The sequence below is a fragment of the Balaenoptera ricei genome, chromosome X (assembly GCF_028023285.1).
Source record: "Balaenoptera ricei isolate mBalRic1 chromosome X, mBalRic1.hap2, whole genome shotgun sequence".
Lineage (NCBI taxonomy): Eukaryota > Metazoa > Chordata > Mammalia > Artiodactyla > Balaenopteridae > Balaenoptera > Balaenoptera ricei.
The window spans coordinates 48,836,562-48,861,621 of record NC_082660.1 but is presented as its reverse complement, the minus strand read 5'-3'; the positions used below and the strand labels follow the sequence as shown (position 1 = coordinate 48,861,621).

Below are 25,060 nucleotides of genomic sequence, written 5' to 3'. Positions count from 1 at the left end.
CAAGCATCAGAACCAAACTGATATGGCAGAGTTTGGAAATTATCAGGCCAGGAATTTAAAATAAGGATGACTAATATGCTAAGGGTTCTAATGGGAAGAGTGGGCAACATACAAGAACAGCTGGCAAATTTAAGCAGAGATAGATATCCTAAGAAAATTAAAAAGAATACTAGAAATATAAAACACTGTAACAGGAATGAAAAATGCCTTTGGTGGGCTCATTAGGAGACTGAACATGGCCAAAGAAAGAATCAATGAACTTGAAGATATGACAATAGAAACTTTCCAAACTGAAAAGCAAAGAGAAAAAAGAATGAAAATATATATATATGGAATCTTAAAAAAAAAATAGTTCTGAAGAACCTAGGGGAAGGACAGGAATAAAGACACAGACGTAGAGAATGGACTTGAGGACACAGGGAGGGGGAAGGGTAGGCTGGGACGAAGTGAGAGAGTGGCATGGACTTATATATACTACCAAATGTAAAATGGATAGCTAGTGGGAAGCAGCCACATAGCACAGGGAGATCAGCTCTGGGCTTTGTGACCACCTAGAGGGGATGGGATAGGGAGGGTGGGAGGGAGACACAAGAGGGAGGAGATATGGGGATATATGTATATGTATAGCTGATTCACTTTGTTGTAGAGCAGAAACTAACACATCATTGTAAAGCAATTATACTCCAATGAAGATGTTTAAAAAAAACAAAAACAAAATATCCAAGAACTGTGTACATGTACAAAAGTGTAACATGTGTAATGGGAATACCATAAGGAAAAGAAAGAGAGAAAGTAACAGAAGAAATATTTGGAGGAATAACAGATACAAATTTTCCAAAACAAATTACGTCCATCAAACCACAGGTCCAGGAAGCTCAGAGAACACTAAGCAGGATAAATACCAAAAAATGTGCATGTAGGCATATCCTATTCGACCTGCAGAAAATTAAAGACAAAGAGAAAATCCTGTAAAAGCCCACAGAAAATAATATCTTACTTATAGAGGAACAAGAATAAGAATTACATTGAATTTCTCTTGAGAAACCATGCAAGGAAAAGGAGAGTGTAGTGAAATATTCAAAGTGTTGAAGGAAAAAACCACTCACTTTGAATTCTGTATGCAGCAAAATTGTCCTTCCAAAGTGAAAAATAAAGACTTTAGCAGCCAAACAAATATTGAGAGAATTGTCACCTGTAGACCTGTCTTGCACAGCTAAATGTTAAAAGAAGTTCTCCATAGAGAAAGAAAATGGGATAGCTCAGATACTTGAATCTACATAAAGAAATGAAGATTGTTAGAGAAAGAATAAATAGAAGTAAAATAATATATTTTATTTTTTAACTAATTGATCTAACAGATAATGATTTGTTCAAAATAATAATAGCAAAAATGTATTCAGTGAATATAGTTTACTGATAATTGAAATTAATGACAGCAATGTTATAAAGGACAAGATAGAGGAATTGGACTACTCTGTCACAAGGTATTTGAACTATTCATGAAGCTGTATAGTGTTATTTGAATGTGGACTAGAATTAGTTGTAAAGGCATGTTGCAAACTCTAGGGCAACCACTAAGAAATTTTCTTAACATAATGGATATGCTAAGAGACAAGAGACAATGGGACCATATAAAACACTCGACTGAAACCAGAGAAGGCAGGAAAAGAGTAGGAGACAAAGGAAAAAAAAGGGAAACAAAGAGAAAACAGTTAAAAATATAGCAAGTATTAATCTAATTATATCAGTAATCGCTTTAATGATGACTTGTCTAAATACACCAATTAAAAGGCAGAAGCTTCCATATAATATGTTTATATATAGCTGATTCACTTTGTTATAGAGCAGAAACTGACACACCATTTTAAAGCAATTATACTCCAATAAAGATGTTAAAAAAAAAAAAACAGTACAGCCGACTTAAAAATTGCTTCAAAATTTAAAAGGCTAGGGGCTTCCCTGGTGGCGCAGTGGTTGAGCATCTGCCTGCCAATGCAGGGCACACGGGTTCGAGCCCTGGTCTGGGGACCCACATGCTGCGGAGCAACTGGGTCCGTGAGCCACAATTACTGAGCCTGAGCGTCTGGAGCCTGTGCTCCGCAACAAGAGAGGCCGCGATAGTGAGAGGCCAGCGCACCGCGAGGAAGAGTGGCCCCCACTTGCCGCAACTAGAGAAAGCCCTCGCACAGAAACGAAGACCCAACACAGTCATAAATAAATAAATAAAAATTTAAAAAAAATTTTAAAGGCTAGATCTCATGTTGTGTTCTTACCATAACAAAATTTTAAAAATTAAAAAAAAAAAAGACGGAAGCTGTCAGTGTCAATTAAAACAAAACAAAAACAAAAACCAACTGTATTTTCTACAAGAAGCCCATTTTAAATATAAAGACACAGATAGATAAAAGTAATGGGCTGCAAAGAACATATACCATGCTAACACTAATCAAAAGAAAGCTGGAACAGCTATATTAATTTCAGACCAAGTACACTTCGGAGCAAGTAAATTGTCAGGGATTAAAAGGTGAATTATATTATGGTAAAAGGGTCGATTCTCCAAGAAGACATAATAATCCTTAATGTGTATGCACCTAACATTAGAGTGCCAAAATACACGAGGCAAAAATTGATAGAACTGCAAGGATAAATGGACAAATCCACTATTATAGTTGGAGACTTCAACTTCCCTATATCAGAAATGGACATATCCAGCAGGCAGAAAATCCATAAGGACATTGTTGAACTGAACAGCACCATCATTTAATTGAATCTAACTGACACCTACAAAACATTTCATCCAACAACAGCACAATGCACATTTGCCCCAAGCTCATGTGGAATATTTGCCAAGATAGACTACATTGTGGGCCATAAAACACACCTTAACAAATTTAAAATAATATAAATCATACAAAGTATGCTCTCAGACTAAATGGAATAAAACTAGAAATCAGCAACAGAAAGATAGCTGGAAAATCTCAAAGTAATAGGAGATTAAACAACACACTTTTAAAAACGTAATCTGTTCCTGGATAACAGGAGATTCTCAGGGAAGGCCATCCTTTATGTGTCAGCCCTCTTAATGGAAGCAGGAATATGGTGCTCAGCTCCTTTTTTTTTTAATATTTATTTATTTATTTATTTATTTATTTGTCTGCTCCGGGTCTTAGTTGCAGCATGTGTAATCTTCGTTGCGGCGTGCGGGATCTTCGTTGCCGCATGAGAACTCTTAGTTGTGGCATGTGGGATCTAGTTCCCTGACCAGGGATTGAACCGGGGCCCCCTGCATTGGCAGTGTGGAGTCTTAGCCACTGGACCACCAGGGAAGTCCCTGGTGCTCAGCTCCTAATCCCAGAATGTGTGACCTATCCCCTGAGTTCATCTTGTGGCAGGAAAGTTTCTGATCCACTTAAAAGCATTCAAGGCATCTTCTATCAGTTTAAGATGTAGAGAAAGGCAAGCCACAAATGTCCTTCCTGTGGTTTCTAGAATCCACACCTCTATAAAAGGTTGAAAGTGTATATTATGCTTAAAATCACTGGATTTACCACCTCCAAAATACAGATTTGAGTCCCTGGTCCATCAATGACTAGGTGTGTGACCCTGAGCTAGCCACTCCACTCTCTGAGCCTTAATGTCATCTCTTGTAAAATGAGGACAATATTAGTACCTTATTCATTGTGTTGCTGTGAAGATGAAATGAGCTGATGCATCTAAAGTACAGTGCCAGGAGCATAGCAAGTATCCTACAAATGGTACCCTAATACTAGAACCTACATATTGTATTCCCTGAGCGTAGCCCTATACTAAATATTGTCATGGAGAAGGGAGCCAAGAGGAAGTAGCAATCTAAGCCCTGTTCTCAGAGGACTCAAGATCTGTATGGAGAATGAAAATATTCCACGTAAGATAGTCAGCAAATAATGTGGGACAGGGAATATCTGGGTGCGAAGAGCATGGATCAGACTAGGCAATCAAGGAAGGGCTGCCCAGAGAAAGAGCAACTGAAGGAACTATGAAGATATGAATAAGTAAAGGACAAAGTTGTGGAGACGAAATGGAATCTAGGTTATCTGGAGGCTGGTGAGAAGACCAGCCTGGAAGAAACAGAAATTGAGGTAGAAGAACAGATTAGAGAGAACAGAGAACCAAAGCATGCAAAGTCATTGAAAGGTAGCTATAAATACCTGGAATCGTAAAGCTCTTAAACTTTAGGGCCCTCGAATCATTGAATCCTTGATCATGGGTTCAGAAACCATAGAACACATGAATCCTAGCTCTCTGAAAGCATAGAACTTAAACCTTCTAGACCACCACTGTCCAGTAGAACTTTTTTGATGATGGAAATGTTCTAAACAGTGTCCAGTACAGTAGCTACTGGCCACATGAGGTTCTTGAACCCTTGAAATGTGGCTACTGCAAATGAAGAAACAGAATTTTAACTTTTTCTTTAATTTTAACTAACTTACATTTACATTTAAATAACTACATGTGGCTAGCAGTTACCATTGGACAGTACAGTTCTAGGCTTTGAGCCATTAGAGCCTATAGAGCATTTTGACCTAAGACTCCTAGACTTAAAGTGCTGGAGTCAGAGAACATTAAAACCATACAACACTTAGACCTCAGTACCTTGTATAGAAAGAGCCTTTCAGTCTTGAACAAGACCTCAAGTCTTGGTCCATCTCCTTCACATCATCTATATCCCACAGACTAAAAAGGCCATGAGTGTGATCCTTGGTAACCTGCCGGCCAGTGACTACTTCAACATCATCTCCTTTTCTGACACAGTTAGTGTCTGGAAAGCCAGAGGCTCCATCCAGGCCACCATCCAGAATGTCCACAGTGCCAAGGACTACCTGGGGCACATGGAAGCTGCTGGTTGTGTTAGACCTACCCACCCAAATTGGCAGGCTGTGGTGACATGGGAAATTCCTGAAACCCTCCCTTCATGCACCCATCCACTTCACCTCTCATAATGTCTGAAATATCACTGTTACACTTTACACAAATATGTCCCTTTGTCCTTCTGTGTTTCTTTGCCTAGTGGAAAGAGCACAGCTAAATATCCATGTATTTTAGGACACATTCCTCTTTGGGGCTGAATTTCCTCCTCTTTAAAGCACATACTCAAAAGAATTTGCTGAAACTTTTGATTTATTTTGTATCAATAATCTAGATATTTATTTCTAAGTATTTGAGCAAGCTGCTGCCCTGTTTTGGCTTCTGATCAATCCTCTCTCAGACGATTACTGAAGTCTCCCCCACCCACCACCTCCTGACAACTCAGCCCTTTTTTCCCCTGTAGCATGGAGGTGGAGATGCTATCCTTGGGGATCTGCCAATCTGACTAGCGAATGAGACATCCCCCCAGGAAACAGTCAGAGCAGTCTGAGACAGGGAGAGATAAAAACCAAGGACATGTGGGCCCCACTGTCAGATCTCAGGGAGACTGTGTGGGGGTGGGGATTTGGGAAGGATAAGCAGCGGAAACAGTGTGAGCAAAGATAAGGAGATATGACTGAGCCTGGGAGGTTGGTGAGGTACCCAGTGTGTCCAATGGGGGTAGAAGTTACTAGAAAAAATGGTCTCACAGTCTGCTCTCCAATTAGGGACTGACATCAATGCAGCTCTGCTGGCAGCTGCTTCAGTGCTGAACCATAGCAACCAGGAGCCTGGGAGGGGCCCCAGTGTGGGGAGGATCACTCTCATTATCTTCTTGACAGATGGGGAGCCCATGGCTGGAGTGACGACTCCCAGTGTGATCTTCTCCAACATCCGTTAGGCACTGGACAACAGAGTGTCCCAAGGTCAGCTTGGCCTTTGGGAATGATGCTGACTTCCCACTGCCGCGTCGCTTGTCCCTGGAGAACCAAGGAGCAGCCTGGCGCATATATGAGGACACCAACACAGCCCTACAGCTGGAGGGCCTCTATGAAGAGATCTCCATGCCTCTGCTGGTAGATGTGCATCTGGACTACCTGGGTGGCTTGATTGGCGCCTCCCCTTGGGCCTTTTTCCCCAACTACTTTGGTGGTTCAGAGCTGGTGGTGGCAGGCCAAGTGCAACCAGGCGAGCAGGAACTGGACATCTACCTGGCAACCCGTGGCCCCAGGGGTCAGCTTCTTTGGTTGCCCAGGGGAGACAGCCCCCAATGTAGCCCACTTCATATGCTGCCTCTGGGCTGACATCACCTTTGGAGAACTGCTGGAGGCACACTTCCAAGCTCACGATGCCAGCACTCACCACCTGCTAGCTACCAAAGTCCTCAACCTGTCCTTTGAATAAGATTTTGTCACACCTCTGACTTCACTGGTCATGGTGCAGCCCAAAGAAGCCACTGAAGAAGTCAGGAAACAGACTTCCACCGCAGATGGACTAGGCACCATCATGCCCTCATCCACCAGCAGTCATGGCCTAAGGACAGGCACAGCCCAGCCAGCCTTGGTTCCCAAGGTTTCTCCCAAATCAAGGCTTGTGAAACCAAAGTTCTACTTATCCTCAACTACTCCTGCCCAGTTCCAAGGAGTTGGAGCCACTGGGTCAGAGCCCTAGAACCCCATCCACCCTCACACACCCAAAGCCCCAAATTCCAGCACAACAGGATTCTGGCAACTTGGCTCAGCCAACATTTAGGATACCACCTGCTGCCATTGTGCCCTCAAATTCTGGTGGCCTATTGCTTCTGAAGCCCAGCACGCCATTACATCAGAATTCTGGTACCCTATTACCAATGAATTCCAAGACACAAGTCCCACCTCTGAATCCTAGCACCCCAGCCCAGCCCAAAGCTGGCTCTATGAAACATGTTACTCTGCTGCATTCCAAACCTGGTTCTCCATCACAACCTAAACTAGATGCCCCATCACACCCCCAACCTGGGGTACTTACATCACAGTCACCCAAAAGCCTGTCACAGCCTAGGGCTGGAGTCTCCACACATCAGGTTGTCAAATACCCATAAGGGTTCCTGCTCCTAAGACCCCAAACAACCTGCCGTACCCTAGACCAGGGATCCTCTTATCCAAGACCCCTAAAATCCCATCACCTCTTAAACCTAGTGCCCCACCTCACCAAACTCCCCTCAGCTTATCACTTTCCAAACTTAAAACAATAATCCCCAATAAACCCAAAATCTCATTACCCCCCAGGCCTGACAAACTCAGGTCCTCACCTCCTCAGAGCCTTAGCATACTTCCGAGCACTATCTCAAGTCCTACAAGTCCCAGCAGTTCCATGACAATTTCTGTCCTTGGAGAACCCCTCCCTACTCTCTTTCACCCCACCCTGCCCTCTCTGCTGCCCCCTGGAAGGCTCTGGCATCAGCATGACCTGTTGCCGGAACCCCAACGCACCAGGAAAATTCTGGGACCATCTGTGTCAGGAGTCCCGATGATGGGCCTACCCAATAGCTCCAGGCCTATGCCAGAAGGCAATCCCCCAAACCTGCCAGTCTTGCTGCCTTCTAGCACCCTCCCTGAGGCGGTCAGCCTGCTCCTTATCCCTGAGGAGCTACAGCTGCTGTCTGAGTTAATGGAGGAGTCCAAATTTGTGGAGTCCTTGAACCCACCGGCTTTCTATACCTTCCTCACTCCTGACAAAGATGGTGAGTGCCATGGGCAAGAGGTCAAACCACAAGGGGGGGCAATTTGAATAGAGAGAACCAGGAACTAGAAGTATACAAAGCTTGTGCAGATTCTTGTGATTCAAGCTGCTTGCTTGCTTACTTTGAGACTTTGAACCAGCTACTTAACTTCTCTGGGCCTCAGCACATAGGCACAGAATTAGAGGCCCTGGGAGAGAAGGGATGTTAAGACTCGGGAATGCACAGAAATGGACTGGCCAAGCTATGGCTTTGACATTTGCTTTGTTGGACAAGAGAATTGCTCATGCTTCCCAAGCAGAGAAGGGATGTGGGGTTATAACTTGGAACATCACTGGGCAAGTCAGCTCTGATTGGTTCTTTTGTGCTCTATGAACAGCCCTGCTTAATGAAAGGGATATAAAAATTGGGGAAGGTGATGACAGTTGTCTTTAAATTTCCCAAAGACTGTGAAATAATAACAGTTTACATTTTTTAGCTCTTCCTATGTGCAGGTACTGCTCTACATGTTGTACTTGTAGTCCTCATTTAATCCTCACCAAAAAACTCTTAATATCTGCATTTTACTCATGGGGAAACTGAAGCACAGAGAAGTGAAGTAACTTGTTCCACATCACATAGCTAGTAAGAGATTTGAACCTACATAATCTGGTCCCATGCTGAATGTGATTCACCACTTCACAATTCGCCTTCCTGAGAGGAGTGACATTTCCTGGGGTGACCTTGTAGGGTAGGATCAGAACCAGTTGGTGGTGACAATAAGTCATAGAGATAGAAATTTGGGCATGACATCCTTGACATACCCCTCTCCTTCACCACCCTCCCTCCCAATATCCCATCCATCTTCAATTCCTGACACTGTTATCTTTAATATGTTTGTCAGATGCACCCACTTCTCACTACCCCAACTGTCACTATCCTAGGGCAGACTACCATGGTGCCTCACCAACAAAACTGTTCCAGCCTCCTCACTGGTTTTCTTGCTTCCTCTCTTGAGATATTCTCTTGGCCATTCTCCCCCAGCAGCTGAAGGGATCATTTTTTGTTTTTTTATAAATTTATTTATTTTATTTTATTTTTATTTTTGGCTGTGTTGGGTCTTCGTTGCTGCACGCGGGCTCCCTCTAGCTGCGGCGAGCGGGGGCCACTCTTCATTGCGGTGCATGGGCTTCTCATTGCGGTGGCCTCTCTTGTTGTGGAGCACGGGTTCTAGATGTATGGGCTTCAGTAGTTGCGGCATGCAGGCTCAGTAGTTGTGGCTCGCAGGCTCTAGAGCACAGGCTCAGTAGTTGTGGCACACGGGTTTAGCTGCTCTGTGGCATGTGAGATCCTCCCAGACCAGGGCTCAAACCCGTGTCCCCTGCATTGGCAGGCAGATTCCTAACCACTGCACCACCAGGGAAGCCAAAAGCGATCGTTTAAAAACATAGATCACTTCATGTCCCTTCCCTACTTAACTCCTCTCAAAGGTTTCCTATCATACCTAGAATAAAGTCCAAAGTCCTCTTTATGAGCTTCAAGGCCCTGCATGATCTGCCCTCTATCCCATACCTCTCTGACCTCACCTTCTCCCACTCACCCTCTGAACTCAAGCCCCAATGGCCTCCTGTTCCTCCAATGGGCCTTACCCCCATCCCTGCCTCCACTCAGGGACCTCTTCCAAGCTGTTCCCCCTGCTTGAAAATTGCTCTGACCTGCCTTGCCCTGCTCCCTACCTACCACCCTCATCTCTTCCATTGCCACTCAAACTCCAGCTCATGCCTTAAATCTCAGGTCAAATGTCCTTCTCACCCCTTCCTACTGCCCCAGACTACGTCAAGGATCTGCAACTCCCTCCATCAATCTGTTCTTTTTTCTTATAGCATTTGTCACCATTGGTAATTATAATTTCATTCATGCCTGCCTGCCCAACCAAAATATGAGCTTCACCAGGTCAGAAATCATGACTGACTTTTTCACCATCATATCCCTGATGCTTGAACGGTGCCTGAATGAATAAATAAATGATCACATGAATGCATGCGTAAATGCTATAAGGAAGAATTTTGAACATAACTGAGCTTGAAAGACTAAGGTACTATGGAGAACATAAGGTCTCAGTCTTGGCAATGTGCATGTCAGATTGGGAAGCCAATGAAGACTCTTCTGGTCAGAAGGAGAGTCTCCCCTTTGGTGGGCCGAGGACATCTTTGCCCTCCGAGTGTGAAGGATTTCTCTTATTTCTTTTACACTTGGCAGAAAATCCACATTGGGACAGCAATTCTGAGGAGATCCTGGGAGGAGCTGGAGACAGCATGGAATCTCAGGGAAGTTCTGCAGGGCTAGCAAAAAGTGAACAAAGAGCTCCCCTGACAAAGATCCCTGAGCTTTCATTTCCATTCAGTTAGAATTTTCACAGGTATTGTGTGAGCCCAGAGGAGGGACAATGTATTAATTTTCCATTGCTGCATAATAAATTACCACAAACTTAGTAGCTTAAAACACTCCCATTAATTATCTCACAGTTCTATGGGCCAGAAGTCTAGGCAAGAGTTAGTTAGGTTCTCTGCTCAGGATTTCACAAGACTAAAATCAGGGTGTCTATCAGACTGAGTTCTCATCGTCTTCCACGTTCGTTCAGGTTGTTGGCAGAATTCAGTTCTTTGTATTAAGACTGAGATCGCTGTGGGATTTTTGGGGGTTTTTTGTTTGTTTGTTTTCTCTGTTTTTTTTTTTGTTTGTTTGTTTTCTGATTGTTGGCTAGCAGTCACTCTCAGCTTCTAGAGGCCCCTGGGGCCACTTTCAGGTCCTAGAGGCTTCCTGCATTCCTTGCCACGTGACCCCATCCATCTTCCAAAGACAGCCATGGAGAATCTCCCTCCTGTTAAATCCTTCTCATACTTCAAATCCCTCTGACATCTCTGTCTCTGATCTCCAGACCCAGATTTAAAGGGCTCATGTGATTAGGTCATGCCCACTTGGATAATCTCCTTATTTCATCAACTGCACCACATAACATGACCTATTTATGGGAGTGATAACTCACCATATCACACCCTGAGGATTTTACAGGGTGTGTATACTGGGGAATCTTGGGGGGCATCTTAGAATTCTACCTACCACAGACAGAAAGCAAGAGAAAATAACATTTGAGTTTGCCTGGAAGAATAACTAGAAATTGATCCTTAGTAGCTAAAGGAAGGAGAACATTCCAGGTGGCAGGAAAAAACAGAAGCAAAGGGTCACTAGCAAGATAAGGCAGGGAACTCATAAGAATAGTTAGTTCAGTTTGGCTGGAGCATGCAGAGAAGCCTGGAGAGCTAGGCAGGGACTAGATATCAGAAAAGACTTAAATGCTGAGCTCAGGATTTTGGGGTTTATTTTGGAGGAGGTGACTGAGAGGCCAGGGGGCCCCAGAGTACCTAGGAACATAATAGATCAGTCTCTTACCAACACAGTCCCCCTCTCTTTTGTAGGCACGTTGCCAAGAATCTTCACCTTCTCATCCTCGGGTAAGCCAGCCACCCTTGCTGTCCTGTTTGAGTACAGGACAGCTTGTGCACTAGGATTGGGGCTGGACTGTCTCTCTGGGGAAGTAGACATGGCCTCCTACCTTCTCCTCTCTCCTTCCCTCCCCTCCTCTCCCATTCCTTCTGATCTCAAGTGACCTCAGCGTGCAGTGACTTGAAGCAGGGTTTTGGTTCCCAGTCAGAGATTGAGGTCAGGTCGTGGCAGTGAGAGTACCAAAGCCTAGCCACTAGACCAGTGGCCCTGGCCTTTAGGCTTTGCAGAAAAGAATTCCCACAAAGATGGAAAGTAGTGAAACAAGTAAATTGTTTATTAGAAGGAAAAAGAGTACAGTACATGTGGATAGACACAGGGTGGACTCAGAGATTAACGCCCTCATGGTAGTTTAAATCACTTATATGGGGCATTTCTTCTGGGTTTCCTTTGGCCAATCATTTTGATTTGCCTGGTTCAGAGTCCATATTTGGTATACCTCAGGATCCTCCCAATGTGTGCACCAAGATGGATTCCACCCAAGAGGGCTATGGGTAGTTTGGCATCACTCCCCTTTTGACCTCCAAGGACCTTTCTAGTTGGGAAGATCTCCTTGACTTTGAGAATGAGAACTATGTGGTCTCTTATCTTCTATCTGGGTAGGGCCCAGCCTCCTCTCTCAATTGTCCTGCTATTCTCATCTTGGAGTATCCGTCCACAGGTATTGAATCTCCAATTGCTTACCCTGGGGGGGGCATCTACCTCCTTCCTCAAATACCCCATGAGAGATGTAGCCCCCAAGAAATATTTATGGGGAAGATGAAGGACAAAGGTCTCTCTTCCATAGCTTCTTCAGGCTGGCAAGGGGCTTGTAGACTCTACCTAGTTGGGGTCACAGAACTCTTGCCCTGTCTCATTAAGGGGCCCCAGGGTGATTTCTGTTGTTATTTTGGCAGGATTGGCTATGGGGAGTGGTTGGAGTCCCTGCACCACCATTATCCTGTGATGCCCTAGAGAAAACAAACTAAATAATTAGATTAGAGAAGCAGGGGCTAAAGACTAATAAAAGACTACTATAATCAGAGACTCAAGCAAGGGTAGGAAGCTGGTTATACAAGGTCAGCGTATCTTTGTTAATCTCAGGCTTAAAATTTTAGTATATTTCTCTATTTCTAAAATAGAAGTTCTGAACCTGTTGGTTCCAGGTCTCCTTCTTGGACTGAAAGGTCTTGGTTGCAGATTTGCAACAGTATGGAAGACAACAGAGCACTAGGCAAAATATAACATAAATCAGTATGGCTGAAACAAGGAAGGTTATAAGAAAATGGAAACCTCCCATCAGAGAGTTTCTTTTTTTTTGGTTCATGATTTTATTTTTACACAACATTGTAAAGCAACCATACGCCAATAAAATTAATTTAAAAAAAATAATGCTGGTATAGAAAGGAACGACAGTTCACAATTGCTTAATTCTTAGATATCATTAGAAATTAAAGTTTTTAAGATTAAAGAATTCTAATGAATACATGTAATTATAATTACTAGAACCAATAAAGGAATACCAAACTTTTTGTATACCAAAAAGTTAATTAATTAATTAAATTTAATTTATCTTTTGAGTGAACTTAATTAGAATCTAATATTAATTCTATTTGTAATTTCTTTTTAAGAATATTACTATACTTTTACTTTTAAAGCCACTTCCTGTTACATTTTTAAAATCCCTTTCTTTTTTTATTAATTTTTATTGGAGTATGGTTGCTTTACAATGTTGTTTTAGCCTCCACTGCACAACAAAATGAATCAGCCATACACATACAGATATCCCCTCCCTTTTTGGACTTCCCTCCCACTTAGATTATCACAGTGCATTAGAAAGGTTTTAATATCTTGTGGGATCCAGGAAAACAAGCTGGAGAACCACTTTTCAATTTTCCTGCCCATAATGAATAACGAGGATTGGTGGTTAATTGTCTGCTGAAGCCAGGTGGCTTGTTGTCGAATTTTCTCAATGTTGGTCTCTATCTGGGAAGAGGTGTTAATGTATGTGCAGCAAGAAGTGTTGGCAACTGCATGTACCCCTCCTTGCTCTGCCAACAGATAATCCAGGGCCAGTCGGTTGTCAAGTACCACCTTGGCCAGCGAATCTAGAGACTTCTGTAAATTAGTGAGAGAGTTAGCAGTACTGTTACCTATGGCAGTAAGAGTATGAGACAAGTTTCAAAGGACATGTTGGTGGGCGGCTACTCCCCACCATGGTAACAATGTATACCCAAAGAAATAGGCATCTCCATCTGGGATGCCACCAGGTAAACCTCGAGTTAATTGAGTGAACAGTTTTAATGAAGTGGTCCAGTGCTTGGATTCGTTTAAGGAGTGGATTAAGAAAGGGGTAATCAAGGTTCCCAGCATACACTGTGTGGGCATGGAGTTATTTTGTAGGCAATTAGTGGTGCATGGTTTTTTATCTACCTGGTATATGAAAATGTATCCTGGCAGGGCACAGTAGACTAACTCACCCAAAGTTTTAAAGCCTAGCCATCCGGAGGGGGAAGGGTAAGCTGGGACGAAGTGAGAGAGTAGCACTGACATATATACACTACCAAATGTAAAATAGATAGCTAGTGGGAAGCAGCTGCATAGCACAGGGAGATCAGCTAGGTGCTTTGTGACCACCTAGAGGGGTGGGAGGGAGGCTCAAGAGGGAGGGGATATGGGGATATATGTGTACATATAGCTGATTCACTTTGTTATACAGCAGAAATTAACACAAAATTGTAAAGCAATTATACTCCAATAAAGATGTTTAAAACAAAAAGACCTAGCCATCCAATTCTATTGTTATGGAAAATTTCTCCAGCTACAAATCCAACCCGTTCCATCCACATCCGTCCTGCTATCTGCTTCTCCTGTGTGGATCATTCTTCCTTTGGGTAGTGAGTTAGAGTTTGAGCACAAATAAGTAACTGGAATTCTGGCTTGGGGGGGCATTATAAAACGCTGGGGTGCTTTAATGCCAGTTCTTCATCCTCCCAGTTTGACCTCATATTCTCCTTCTGTTGCTAAGGGGAGGGTTAGGCAAGAGACATTAGAATTTTCTTCAGTAGGAAAATGAACAAGTCTGACTCTGTACATTACCGTTCTGAGCCTTGGGTCTCTGGTAGAAGACCATTTTCCATCAGGAACTTGGCTAAAATTCCTTACAGGATGGACAAGAGGGTTGCTCTGGTCCACAATGGACTTAGCTCAGGGTAAACAAATCCAGCATTCTGTCAATAGAGTGGAGGAAGCAAGAGTTTGTGCAATGCAAACCAGAGTTGCTGTCCATCCTGTGGATAAGGGAAATAGGCATAGAAAAGCTAAGGCTTCATAGTAGCACCAGTCAGAGTCATATTTAAATCACCTAGCATGGGCAGAGAAGTTTAGTAAGTTCCAAGAGCAAAGGTGGGAGCAAAGAAGACAATAGTTATCTAAATCTACCAGAGCCTATCAATTATTCTGTAAGTGGATTGGAGTAGCGGAAGGCAAGAAGGAAGATAGTGGCTATGGGTACTTAGCCTAGGGTCTAAGAAGTCTTTTTGTCCTTTTCAAATAAAAGCTTCAGGTCTTGGAGAGGTTCATTCATCCACCTGGAATTTTCAGGCTTTCCTGGGTCCTCCGGATCCTGTGGAGACTCAGAAGAAGGGGTGGATTCACAGGAATGGCTGGAATGTGGGTCTTCAGGTTCTTGTAACGTATCAGTGGAAACAGGTTTAATCCTGGACAGATGAACCCAGCTGGTGACCCCCTGGAGTTTAACTGCTGTAGGAGTGCTCAGCAGGACTAGGTAAGGACCCCTCCATTTTGGGAGTAGCTGATGACCAGGGGACTCATTTTTCCAGGTCTTTAAAAGTTCCCAATCTCCAGGTTTTACAACAGAGTGACTGGGACTGTCATCTGGAGAGGGCTGTACTCTGTTACCATGCTCTTGTATAGCCTCTGCACCTGGCCTGGGTTTATAATGTATTTAAGATGAACCTGGGTTTCTGGGTCAGTTAGCATGTCCAGAGTAAGGAATGTCCTTCTGTATGTCATTTTAAAAGGGCTTAACTTAGTGGTTGTTTTAGGGGCTGCTCTGACCCTTAAGAGGGCTATTGGCAGCAGGCAATACCACGACTCTGACCCTTCCTGATGGAGTTTGCCCAAGGTTTTCTTTAGAGTATGATTAGCCTGTTCCACTTTTCCTGAAGACTGCGGTCTCCAGGATGAACGGAGGTTGTATTTAATCCCTAAAGCCTGCAAAAGCTGTTGAGTGATCTTTGCTACAAACGAAGGTCCATTGTCACTCTGAAGGTGACGGGGCAACCTGAATCTAGGAATACTTTCCTTTAGGAGAGCCTTAGCCACTTCAGTTGCCTTCTCTGTTCTAGTAGGGAAGGCCTCTATCTATCCAGTAAAAGTATCTATAAAGACTAGTAAGTATTTGAAACCCTGGAAAGAGAGCATCTGAGTGAAATCTATTTGCCAGTCCTCTCCTGGGTAAGTCCTACATCGCTGGACTGGGTTAACAAGAGGGGGAGGCTTGAAGTTGCCTCCTGGATTATGGGTGGCACAAAGGGCACAGGCTCAAGTAACTCTTTTAATTGTCTCCGGGAGTCTTTTCCCTATAAAAAGACGGAAAACGATTATAGACATTGCATCTCTCCCCAGATGGAGAGAATCATGTAGCCCTTTAATAATTTTCCATTGGTCAGAGAGAGGTATGAGCAATTTCTGATCTATGTGCCATGAACCATCCATTCCCTTAGTACCTCCTCTGTCTCATGCCCAGTTCTCTTTGGAAGTTGAGTACCTGGGTATAACATTAGAAAGGGTAAGAGATGGGATTAATGCCATTTCGGTTATGGGCATCAAGACTGCTTTCTTTGTTTCCCGATCTGCCCTGTTGTTTCCTTGAGAAATTTGAGAAGTTCCCTTTTGGTGCCCATGGCAGTGAATGACTGTTATCTGTTTTGGTTTTTGAACCACTTCTATGAGATATAAAATCTCAGCCCTATATTTTATAGGGAAATTTCTTGCATTTAGGAGTCCTCTCTCTTTGCAGATAGCTGTGTGGGGATGTAAAACGAGGAAGGCATATTTTAAGTCGGTGTATATATTTACAATCTTTCCTTCCCCTAGGATTAAGGCTTGGGTTAGAGCTATCAGTTCAGCCTTTTGGGCTGAGGTGTTAGGTGGCAAAGGTTTTGCTTCTATGACACTATGCATGCTCACAACAGCATACCTTGCCCTCCTAACTCCATCTTTAATGAAACTACTGCCATCAGTAAACCATTCTTCCTCAGGGTTTTCTATGGCCTGGCCTGTTAGGTCAGACCTATAGGCATAGACCTGGTCAAGGGTTTTGAGGCAAGAATGTGTTAGCTCTGGGCTTTCGGCGGACATTAGTGTAGTGGCGTTAAAAGTGCGGCAAGTTTTGAGGGTTAGCTCTGGGGAGTCAAGGAGCAAAGCCTGGTACTTAATAAGACGGCCTCCAGTTAGCCAATTGTGGCCTTTTATATCTAGAATCCCTTTCACTTGATGAGGGGTCTGGACTTCCAGTGGCTGTCCAAAGGTGAGCTTGTTGGCTTCTTCCACTAATAAAGCAGTGGCAGCTACTGCCTGGAGGCAGCCAGGCCAACCTCGGGCCATGGAGTCTAGTTGCTTGGAAAAGTAGCCTATAGGCTGAGGAACTTCCCCTAGATTCTGTATAAGGACACCAAAAGCTGTCCCCTGTTTTTCAGCCACGTACAAGATGAATAGCTTTTCCAACTGGGGAGACCCAAAGCAGGGGCTCTGGTGAGGACTTGCTTGATATCATTAAAAGCCTTTTCTTATTCCCTGTTCCAAAGTAATAGTTCTATATCTGGGCCTTTAGTGTCTTCATATAGGGGCTTAGCCATTAGCCTGAATCCTGGAATCCAAATTCTGCAAAATCCTGCCATGCCCAAAAATGTACGGAGATGTTTCTTTGTCTTTGGTGTGCTTAGGCCTAATATAGCTTGTTTTCTATCTGGAAATAACTGTCTACTTCCAGGTTTATAATATATCCCAGATATTTAACTTGTTGCTTTGAGATTTGTGCCTTTATCTGAGAGGCTCTGTAACCCCATGCCCCAAGGATATTAAGGATTTCAATGGTATTTTGATCTGAGGCCTCCATGGAGGGACTACATATTAATATATCATCTACATACTGTATAATAGTCCCTTCTTTCAAGTGTATTTCCCTTAGTTCCTTTCCTAGGGCCTGGGTGAAAAAATGTGGACTGTCCCAAAACCCCTGAGGCAATACTGTCCAGGTATATTGTTGCATTTGGCCTGAGTCGGGGTTAGTCCACTAGAAGGCAAATAGATATTGTGATGAGGGATGAACTGGGATGAAAAAAAAAGGCATCCTTGAGGTCAAGTACAGTAAACCATTTAGTGTCCTCAGGGATTTGGGCTAATATGTTATAAGGATTGGCCATGAGGGGATGTATAGGGACCACTGCATTGTTTACTGCTCTAAGGTCTTGTACCATCCTATGTTTCCAATTTGGCTTAACAAGTAGCCTAATAGGAGTATTGCATGGAGACTGGCAGGGCACCAAGAGGCCATGTGTTAAGAATTTATCTACGAGGGGTTATAAACTCTTCTTCACTTCCAACTTTATAGGGTATTGTCTCTTGTTAGGGTAGGCAGCTTCTGGTCTATGGCTAATTCTTACAGTTGGGCATTTATGGCCCTTCCAGGGATTCCTTTGTCCCATACTGAAGTGTCCACTGCCTGTAGAATATGGCTGGGAATAGGACCTTGCTCTTCCAGTTGGTCTGTCTTAGTCAGAGTCAAGATAAGGGGCTACTCGGGGCCTCCTAACTGGAGTATGGCCCTGAGGGAGCTCAGAAGGTCTCTCCTCAGTGGTGGGGTGGGACACTCAGGTACAACTAAAAAGGCATGCGAAATCAACCACTGCTCAAATTGGCAAGTGAGAGGCCCAGTAAAGTAATGGGTGCTAAGCTTTTCATTAACACCAGTCACAGTACAGCTTTTGGAGGAAAGAGGTCTATAGTGAGAAATTAAGACAGAGTGAGTGGCTCCCATATCAATTTAAAAATCAATCTTCATACCTGCCACGTCAAGGACTACCCAGGGCTCCTCAATGGAGATAGACATCTCATTAGGGGGAGCCACCAGAATCCCCAGCCCACCTCAGTGGTCGAGCATGGCCATCTTGGGAGCGGGAGCCCCCTTTCTCCTTTGGGACTGAGGGCAGTCCCTCTTCCAATGACCTATTTGTTTGCAGGTTGGGCATGGCCTGGGGGGCTCTTTCTGGCAATCTTGGGCCCAGTGGCCAGTTGACTTACATTTGTAGCATTCCCCCTTGTTGGTCTTACCTCCAGATGGAGAGTTGGACTTTCTTGGCCCCCTTGGGTTGTCCTGAGGTTGCAAGGCATGGCTGACAGCAACAGCTATCAGTTTTGCATGAGCCCTGGCCTGTCTTTTCTCATGTTGGGTTCTCTCTTCCTTCTCAGCTTGATCTCGATTATTAAATACCCCAAATGCCACATCTAGGAGTTGGGGCATGGGTGTTTGCAGGGCCAATTGTAATTTTTGGAGTTTCCATTTAATATCAGGGGTGGACTGACTAATAAAGTGTTGTGTTGTCCAAGCAGGGGCTGACTTTCAGAAGTGGAGGGATCTATGTTGGTATACTTCCTAAAAGTCTCCACAAACTGCCCATGAAAGAGGGCTGGATTTTCTTCTTCTTGGGTCACTCCTTTAACCTTTTTATAGTTAACTGACTTTTTGATACACTTTCTCATCCCTTCTAATACACATTGGAGCATATGCTTCCTGGCTTCTGTTCCTGCCTGCAAATTAAAATTGCAAGGGAGTTCCTGATTTGGGACTGCATCTCCACCCATAGCATAATGTTTGGGTTGGTGTCTGGCAAGCTGGTTGGCATGTCCCTGGGTTGCTGTCCAGATTCTCTGTTTTTCCTCCAGAGTACAACAAATAGATAGAATTACTTGGACATCCTTCCAAGTTAAGTCATGAAACCCTTCAACAAACTTACTAGGGTCTTCAGAAAACTGGCCCCGTTTCTGTTTGCATTGGGCTAAGTCAGTTAAAGAGAAGGGCACATGTACTCTGATTGTCCCGTCTCCATTTGCCACTTCCCTAAGAGGGCATAGTTTCCCTGATCCTGGGTGATAGGAAGCTCCACTGCGAGTTACCCAAGAAGGACTAGCCTCTCTTGGGGTAATGGAGGGTCTGGTGGGACATAAGGAGGTGCAGTTTGGGATCAGTCAGAGGGAGCAAGAGAAGTAGGTGGCTCCGGAGAAGTAGGGATACTGTCAGGAGTAGGAGGAGCTAGGTTTCCCCCTGAGGAATGGGAGAGCTTAGAAGGGGGGTCATCTAAAATGTCAGGAGAGTTTTCTGGTTCCCCAGGTTTTGAATTATAAGAGCCATGTAAGGTGGGATTTTGGTAAAGGACCATGAAAGCCTGAATATAGGGAACCTCAGTCCACTTTCCCATCCTGCAGCAATAGAGATCCAATTGCAGAATGGTATTGTAATTTAGACACCCATTTTCAGGCCATTTTTCTCCATTCTCTAACTTATACAAAGGCCAGGCACTGTTACAGTAGAACCTAAGTTTTTCCTTTCTTAGCCCTTCTATTTAAAAAAAAATTCCAATTCTTAATGATACACTCCAGAGGTGTCTCTTCTTGCTTGGAGGGGGATCCTCCTATGTTGAGTAACTTGCAAGCGAGAACAAGAGAGAGCTCCTAGAATGAAATCTGGCATCCTGGAAACATTTATCAGGAGGCTTTAACCTGAAGGGGTTCAGGGCATTGCCCAGATTCCCTTCAAACCTGATGAGGTTTCAAGCGTCCTCTACTCTCCCATCGATTTCTGACCAGACGTCTCTGGTCTTCCGTGGTAACTTGCGCAAGTCTTCTCCCCCAACATGGCCAGGGGAGGACCTTCGAACCAGTGCAGACCAGTTGCCAGGACTTTCCTTAGGAGGGATCCCTTGTCTATAGAGCTTATGTCCTGTGATAAGTCTTCCTATGCTGGGGTGTACTCCTCGTGACTGAGCATCTACAAAGTTTATAATTCAGGCTTCTGGGTAGCGGCCAGCCAGATAGATAGCAGTGTGTAGGCTGCCAAGACCTGGAGTGAAGGGGGTCCCATAGATGCAAAGAGGAGCCCTTGGAGAAATTGGAGTTGGGCGCTATGGAAGATGCCACAGGGTTCAAGCTTCCAGGGCCAGGAGGTGGAGAAATTCTCATAGTAAATTTCTGGGCATTGAGTGAGGTGAGAGACTAGACAGCAAAAGAACCCAAAATCCTTTGCCCTGTCTGGCAGCTAAGATAGAACTGGGAAGCGTCTGACAATTTTGTCTCACACAGGCAGCACTGGGTTTGTCAATGGCGGGGATGCAGTTTAGGAATGATGTCTAGGAAATCCTTCCCTAAAAGGGCGTGGAGATACGAAGTGAGAAAGAGACCTTGTTGTACAAGTAATTTGGGAAAGAAAAGCATAGGGGAGGGTTCCATACGGGACAGTGAGAGAGAGAGAGAGCGAGAGAGAGAAAAAGAGACCCCTTGGGTTCCTTCTCAGTTGGAAATCACGTTTCCACCATGTCCCAAAGGATAGCATCAGCTGTCACCCGAGTGTTATTTGAATCTGCACGGCCTGGGGAATCTGCCTGCCACCCCCAATGCTGGTGGGGGTAGCCACAACGCTGTGAGCAGACAGAGGTTATGCCCTGCAGGTCTTGAAAAGAAAGTGAAGTGGAGAGTGAGAAAGAAAACAAGAGCAAAAGTCAGGGGCCTCAAGCCACAGCTGGGTGAAACCCACCGTTTACCTTGAATGCCTGAATTCCCAGGTTTCGGAACCAAATATGATCTCGGGTGCCTCAGCCTGCAGCGGTTTGAAGCAGGGTTTCTGTTCCTGGCCAGAGATTGAGGTCAGGTCGTGGCGGTAAGAGCAGCAAATCCTAGCCACTAGACCAGTGGTCAGTGACAAGGCTCTGGCCCTTCAGCTTTGCAGAAAAGAAATTCCACAAAGATGGAAAGCAGTGAAACAAGTAAAGTATTTATTAGGAGGAAAAAGAGTACAGTACGCGTGTATAGACACAGGGACTGACTCAAAAAGAGAGTCACGCCCTCATGGTAGTTTAAATCACTTATATGGGGCATTTCTTCCAGGTTTCCTTTAGCCAATCATTTTGATTTACCTGGTTCAGAGTCCGTATTTGGTATATCTCAGGATCCTCCCAATGTGTGCGCCAAGATGGATGCCACCCAAGAGGCCTATGGGTAGTTGACATCACTTACTATGGGGTGGCGCCCCCTCCCTTTTTGACCTCCAAGGAGCCTTTCTAGTTGGGAAGGTCTCCTTGACTTTGAGAATGAGAAATATGTGATCTCTTATCTTCTATCTGAGCAGGGCCCAGCCTCCTCTCTCAATTGTCCTGCTATGCTCATCTTGGAGTTTCTGTCCACAGGGAATGAATCTCCAATTGCTTACCCTGGGGTGCCCATCTACCTCCTGCCTCACTTCTAGGGCCATAACTTCAGAGTTGTGCCTCCTGCCTTGCAGTGGATGGAGACACCCACTTTGTGATCCACATCCCATGCTCAAAAGAGAGGATCTGCTTCACACTAGATGGGTGCCCAGGGGACCTACTACAGCTAATAGATGACCCAAAGGCAGTTGAGAGCCCCAAAGACTCTACCTCATATAACTCCACAGCCAGATATACACATGTCAACACCCCCAGACATTTGTGGGCTAATACAAACACATAGCAGGGCACCACACTAACACACAAGTACATACCCAGACACATGGAAACACACACAAATATACTCTAACACCAAGACACTCACAGATACACATACACACACACTAAGGAATACAGTAAACTCACAAAAATACACATCCAGGCACATATATTTTGACACTTTCCACACCTACACATAATAACATACAAATAGGCATCCAGATACACAGAGATGCACAACACATGCCCAGATATACATAATGACACATATATCAACACACTCAGACACACATACATGCACTGGTAACCACACTCATCCCAATACACAAGAATTCAACACACATAGGTACACATACTCTGCTACTCTAGACATATAAAACACACCAAAGCACACAAATACCATGACACACAGCCAGATGCATGCACACTGACACCCCCAGATATACAATATGTACCAACACACAACCAGACACACACAACATAAACTATTCACCAAGACTTATAACACCAACATATCCAGAGACACATATACACATACAACCAAAAAATACACGCTCTACCATAACACCTTCCCCAAATATGCAGATGCACAGATATGTCCAGAGATACTCATATGAACAGAACTAAACACACACATTTACACACTCAGAGGCAAGCACATGCATGCAAACAGCCCCACTGGGGTAAGCATGCACACATATACATACATGCTCATACAGTGCACAGGAAGGAGCAGCTAGATGGGCTGTGGTAGAAGCACTTTCCTCAGGAGCTAGCTCTCTAACCACAGATCTGCACCACTTCACCTGAACTTCAGGCCCTGAGACTTCACCCCTCCTGTGCTGTGGGTGACTACGTGAATGACCACGTGAAAGCCTGTGCTCCCAGCAAGCATTCTTCTCCCTCCAGGGCTGCATGTACATGGGCAGCTGCTTGGGGCACCATCCAGGCCAGGGCACAAGGACCTACTTCCAGACCATCACAGTTACTAAAGATAAATCCCGGGCCTACACTATCACCATCACCCGCAGTTCCATATCCATGCAAGGTGAGGGTACCTTGCTTCTGTCCTGGGACCAGTCGGCCCTACTGAAGAGGTCCCAGTTGGAGCTCCATGTGGCTGCTGCAGCCCACCTTATCCTCTGCCTTGGGCCCCACCTTGAGTTCCTAGTCCTCCAGCACCGCTACCAGAACCCCAGCACCCCACAACTACCCCACCTGGGGCTCTATGTGATCAATGGCTCAGGTCTCAGCCCCTTGGCCCGTGGCCTGCTGGAAAAGTGTTACTGAGGCTGATAGTGATCAGAGAGCACCAGTCCCAAGAGAGACTCTGCCAGGGTGAAAGGCCAGTGAGCCCCCAGCACCTTGACCCTCAAACCACAAAGAGGAATCAGAGCCAAGCTGTGCCCTTGGAGAGCTCCTGGTCTAGGAAGAAGACAGACCCAGGACTTCCCTGGGGGTGCAGTGGTTAAGAATCCACCTGCCAATGCAGGGGACATGGGTTTGAGCCCTGGTCTGGGAAGATCCCACATGCCACAGATCAACTAAGCCTGTGTGTCACAACTATGGAGCCTTTGCTCTAGAGCCTGCGAGCAACAACTACTGAGCCCATGTGCCACAACTACTGAAGCCCGTGTGCCTAGAGCCTATGCTCCACACCAAAGAGAAGCCACCACAATGAGAAGCCCATGCACCACAACGAAGAGTAGCCCCAGCTTGCCACAACTAGAGAAAGCCGACACACAGCAACGAAGACCCTATGCAGCAATAAATAAATAAATCAATAAATAAATAAATATTAAAATATATATATATATATATATATAGAAAAGACAGACCCAGGCATGGATAGTGATCCCAGGGAGTTATCAGTGCTAGACAGAAAGCAGTCCAGGGAGCTGGAGGAACACAGGGTGAGGCATCTTGCCCAGCTTTGAAGTTCAAGAAAGATCTCCTGTAGGAGAGAGACCCACACCGAGTCTGAAAAGCTGAGCAAACATGTAGAGGAAAGGAATGGAGATTGCAGGAGATGGAGCTGGAGTGATCAGACAAGAGTGCCAGCGTGAGGAATTTGGCTTTTTCCTGAAGGCAATGGGAGTCATGAAAAGGCATAAGCAGGTGAAAGATACAGTCAGGTCTATTACGAAGATCCCTCTGGAGGCTGCTGTAAAGGGGGATTGCAGGAAGCCAGATTGTAGGTCAGGAGACACTAGCACAACCTGAGGCAGAGGCATACACCAAAGAGTTTGGGCAGTGATGGTGGGTTGGACAGATATTTTTACTTCCTCTGAACCTCCTCACTTCTCCAATCTGCCTTGTCATCTCCTTCAAGCAGGACTGAACCCCTTCTGCTGCCATCTCATCCACCTTGGCTCTCTACTTTCATACTACTGTTCCATCTGGCTCCTCCACGTTTCACACAATGCTCAGCCTCTTCCCTCCTCCAGGCCTTTGCTGCCCCTCCTCCCTCCCACTTTTCCTTCTAGGTTTCCTGCTTTAGGATCCTCTCAGAGCTGTCAGTAGGACTCAGGCCACTGCCTTAACTGGTGTTGCATCTCTGTCCTGAGGGAGACATCCAGCTGGTGGCAGGGCCTATGGGGCCAAGCTTGAGGAGGCACCAGGGCCCAGATGTGCCTGTGATCCTAGGCAAGAGGCTGCTGAAGGACTCACCAAGGCTGCCACCCCACTGGGCTTCCTGCTGGCTGGTGAAGCACTCTCATGTACAGCGGCTGCTGGGCCACCCCTACATTGCCTATCTCCTTTGATGGCCCCTGAACCCCAGAGCAGGAGACCTAAGTTTTGGAGACCCAGAGGCCAGGGCATAGGGTGAGCCAGGAACAAAGCCCCTAGGATGTGGAAACACACAGGGACATGCACACTAACACATGCACTAAGTGACACATATACCAGAACACACACACAAAGACATGCAGATCTATGGACCTAGAGGCTTAGTGACTTCTGCCTCCTCACAGTCCTTACTGTCTCCAGTCTCTACTCTTTTCAATCCATACTCCACAGCAGCCTTAGAAGTGACTTCCTTAAAACAAAAAACTGAGGCACCAGTCCTGCTCACGACCTTCTCTGGCTCCCATGACATATTTAAAGCTCTTACAGTTCCTCTAACAAACCATGCTCTCTCCCACCAATGGGCCTTTGCATGTGCTTTTCCTTCTAT

At 45.0% G+C, this 25,060-nt stretch overlaps 1 protein-coding gene across 1 annotated transcript in view; it reads left to right on the top strand.

Annotated features, from left to right (window-relative positions):
• Positions 1–24,647, top strand: part of ITIH6 (inter-alpha-trypsin inhibitor heavy chain family member 6) — a 32,445-nt gene extending 7,798 nt beyond the window's left edge. Inside the window, 13 exon segments of the mRNA XM_059910382.1 lie at positions 4,713–4,884; positions 5,613–5,806; positions 5,808–6,124; positions 6,126–6,515; positions 6,517–6,959; positions 6,962–7,606; positions 9,842–9,934; positions 11,059–11,094; positions 21,699–21,809; positions 22,789–22,846; positions 22,848–23,164; positions 23,772–23,779; positions 24,450–24,647. Of these exon segments, the coding sequence (XP_059766365.1) occupies positions 4,713–4,884; positions 5,613–5,806; positions 5,808–6,124; positions 6,126–6,515; positions 6,517–6,959; positions 6,962–7,606; positions 9,842–9,934; positions 11,059–11,094; positions 21,699–21,809; positions 22,789–22,846; positions 22,848–23,164; positions 23,772–23,779; positions 24,450–24,647 (2,982 nt within the window).
• The last annotated feature ends 413 nt before the right edge of the window (positions 24,648–25,060 follow it).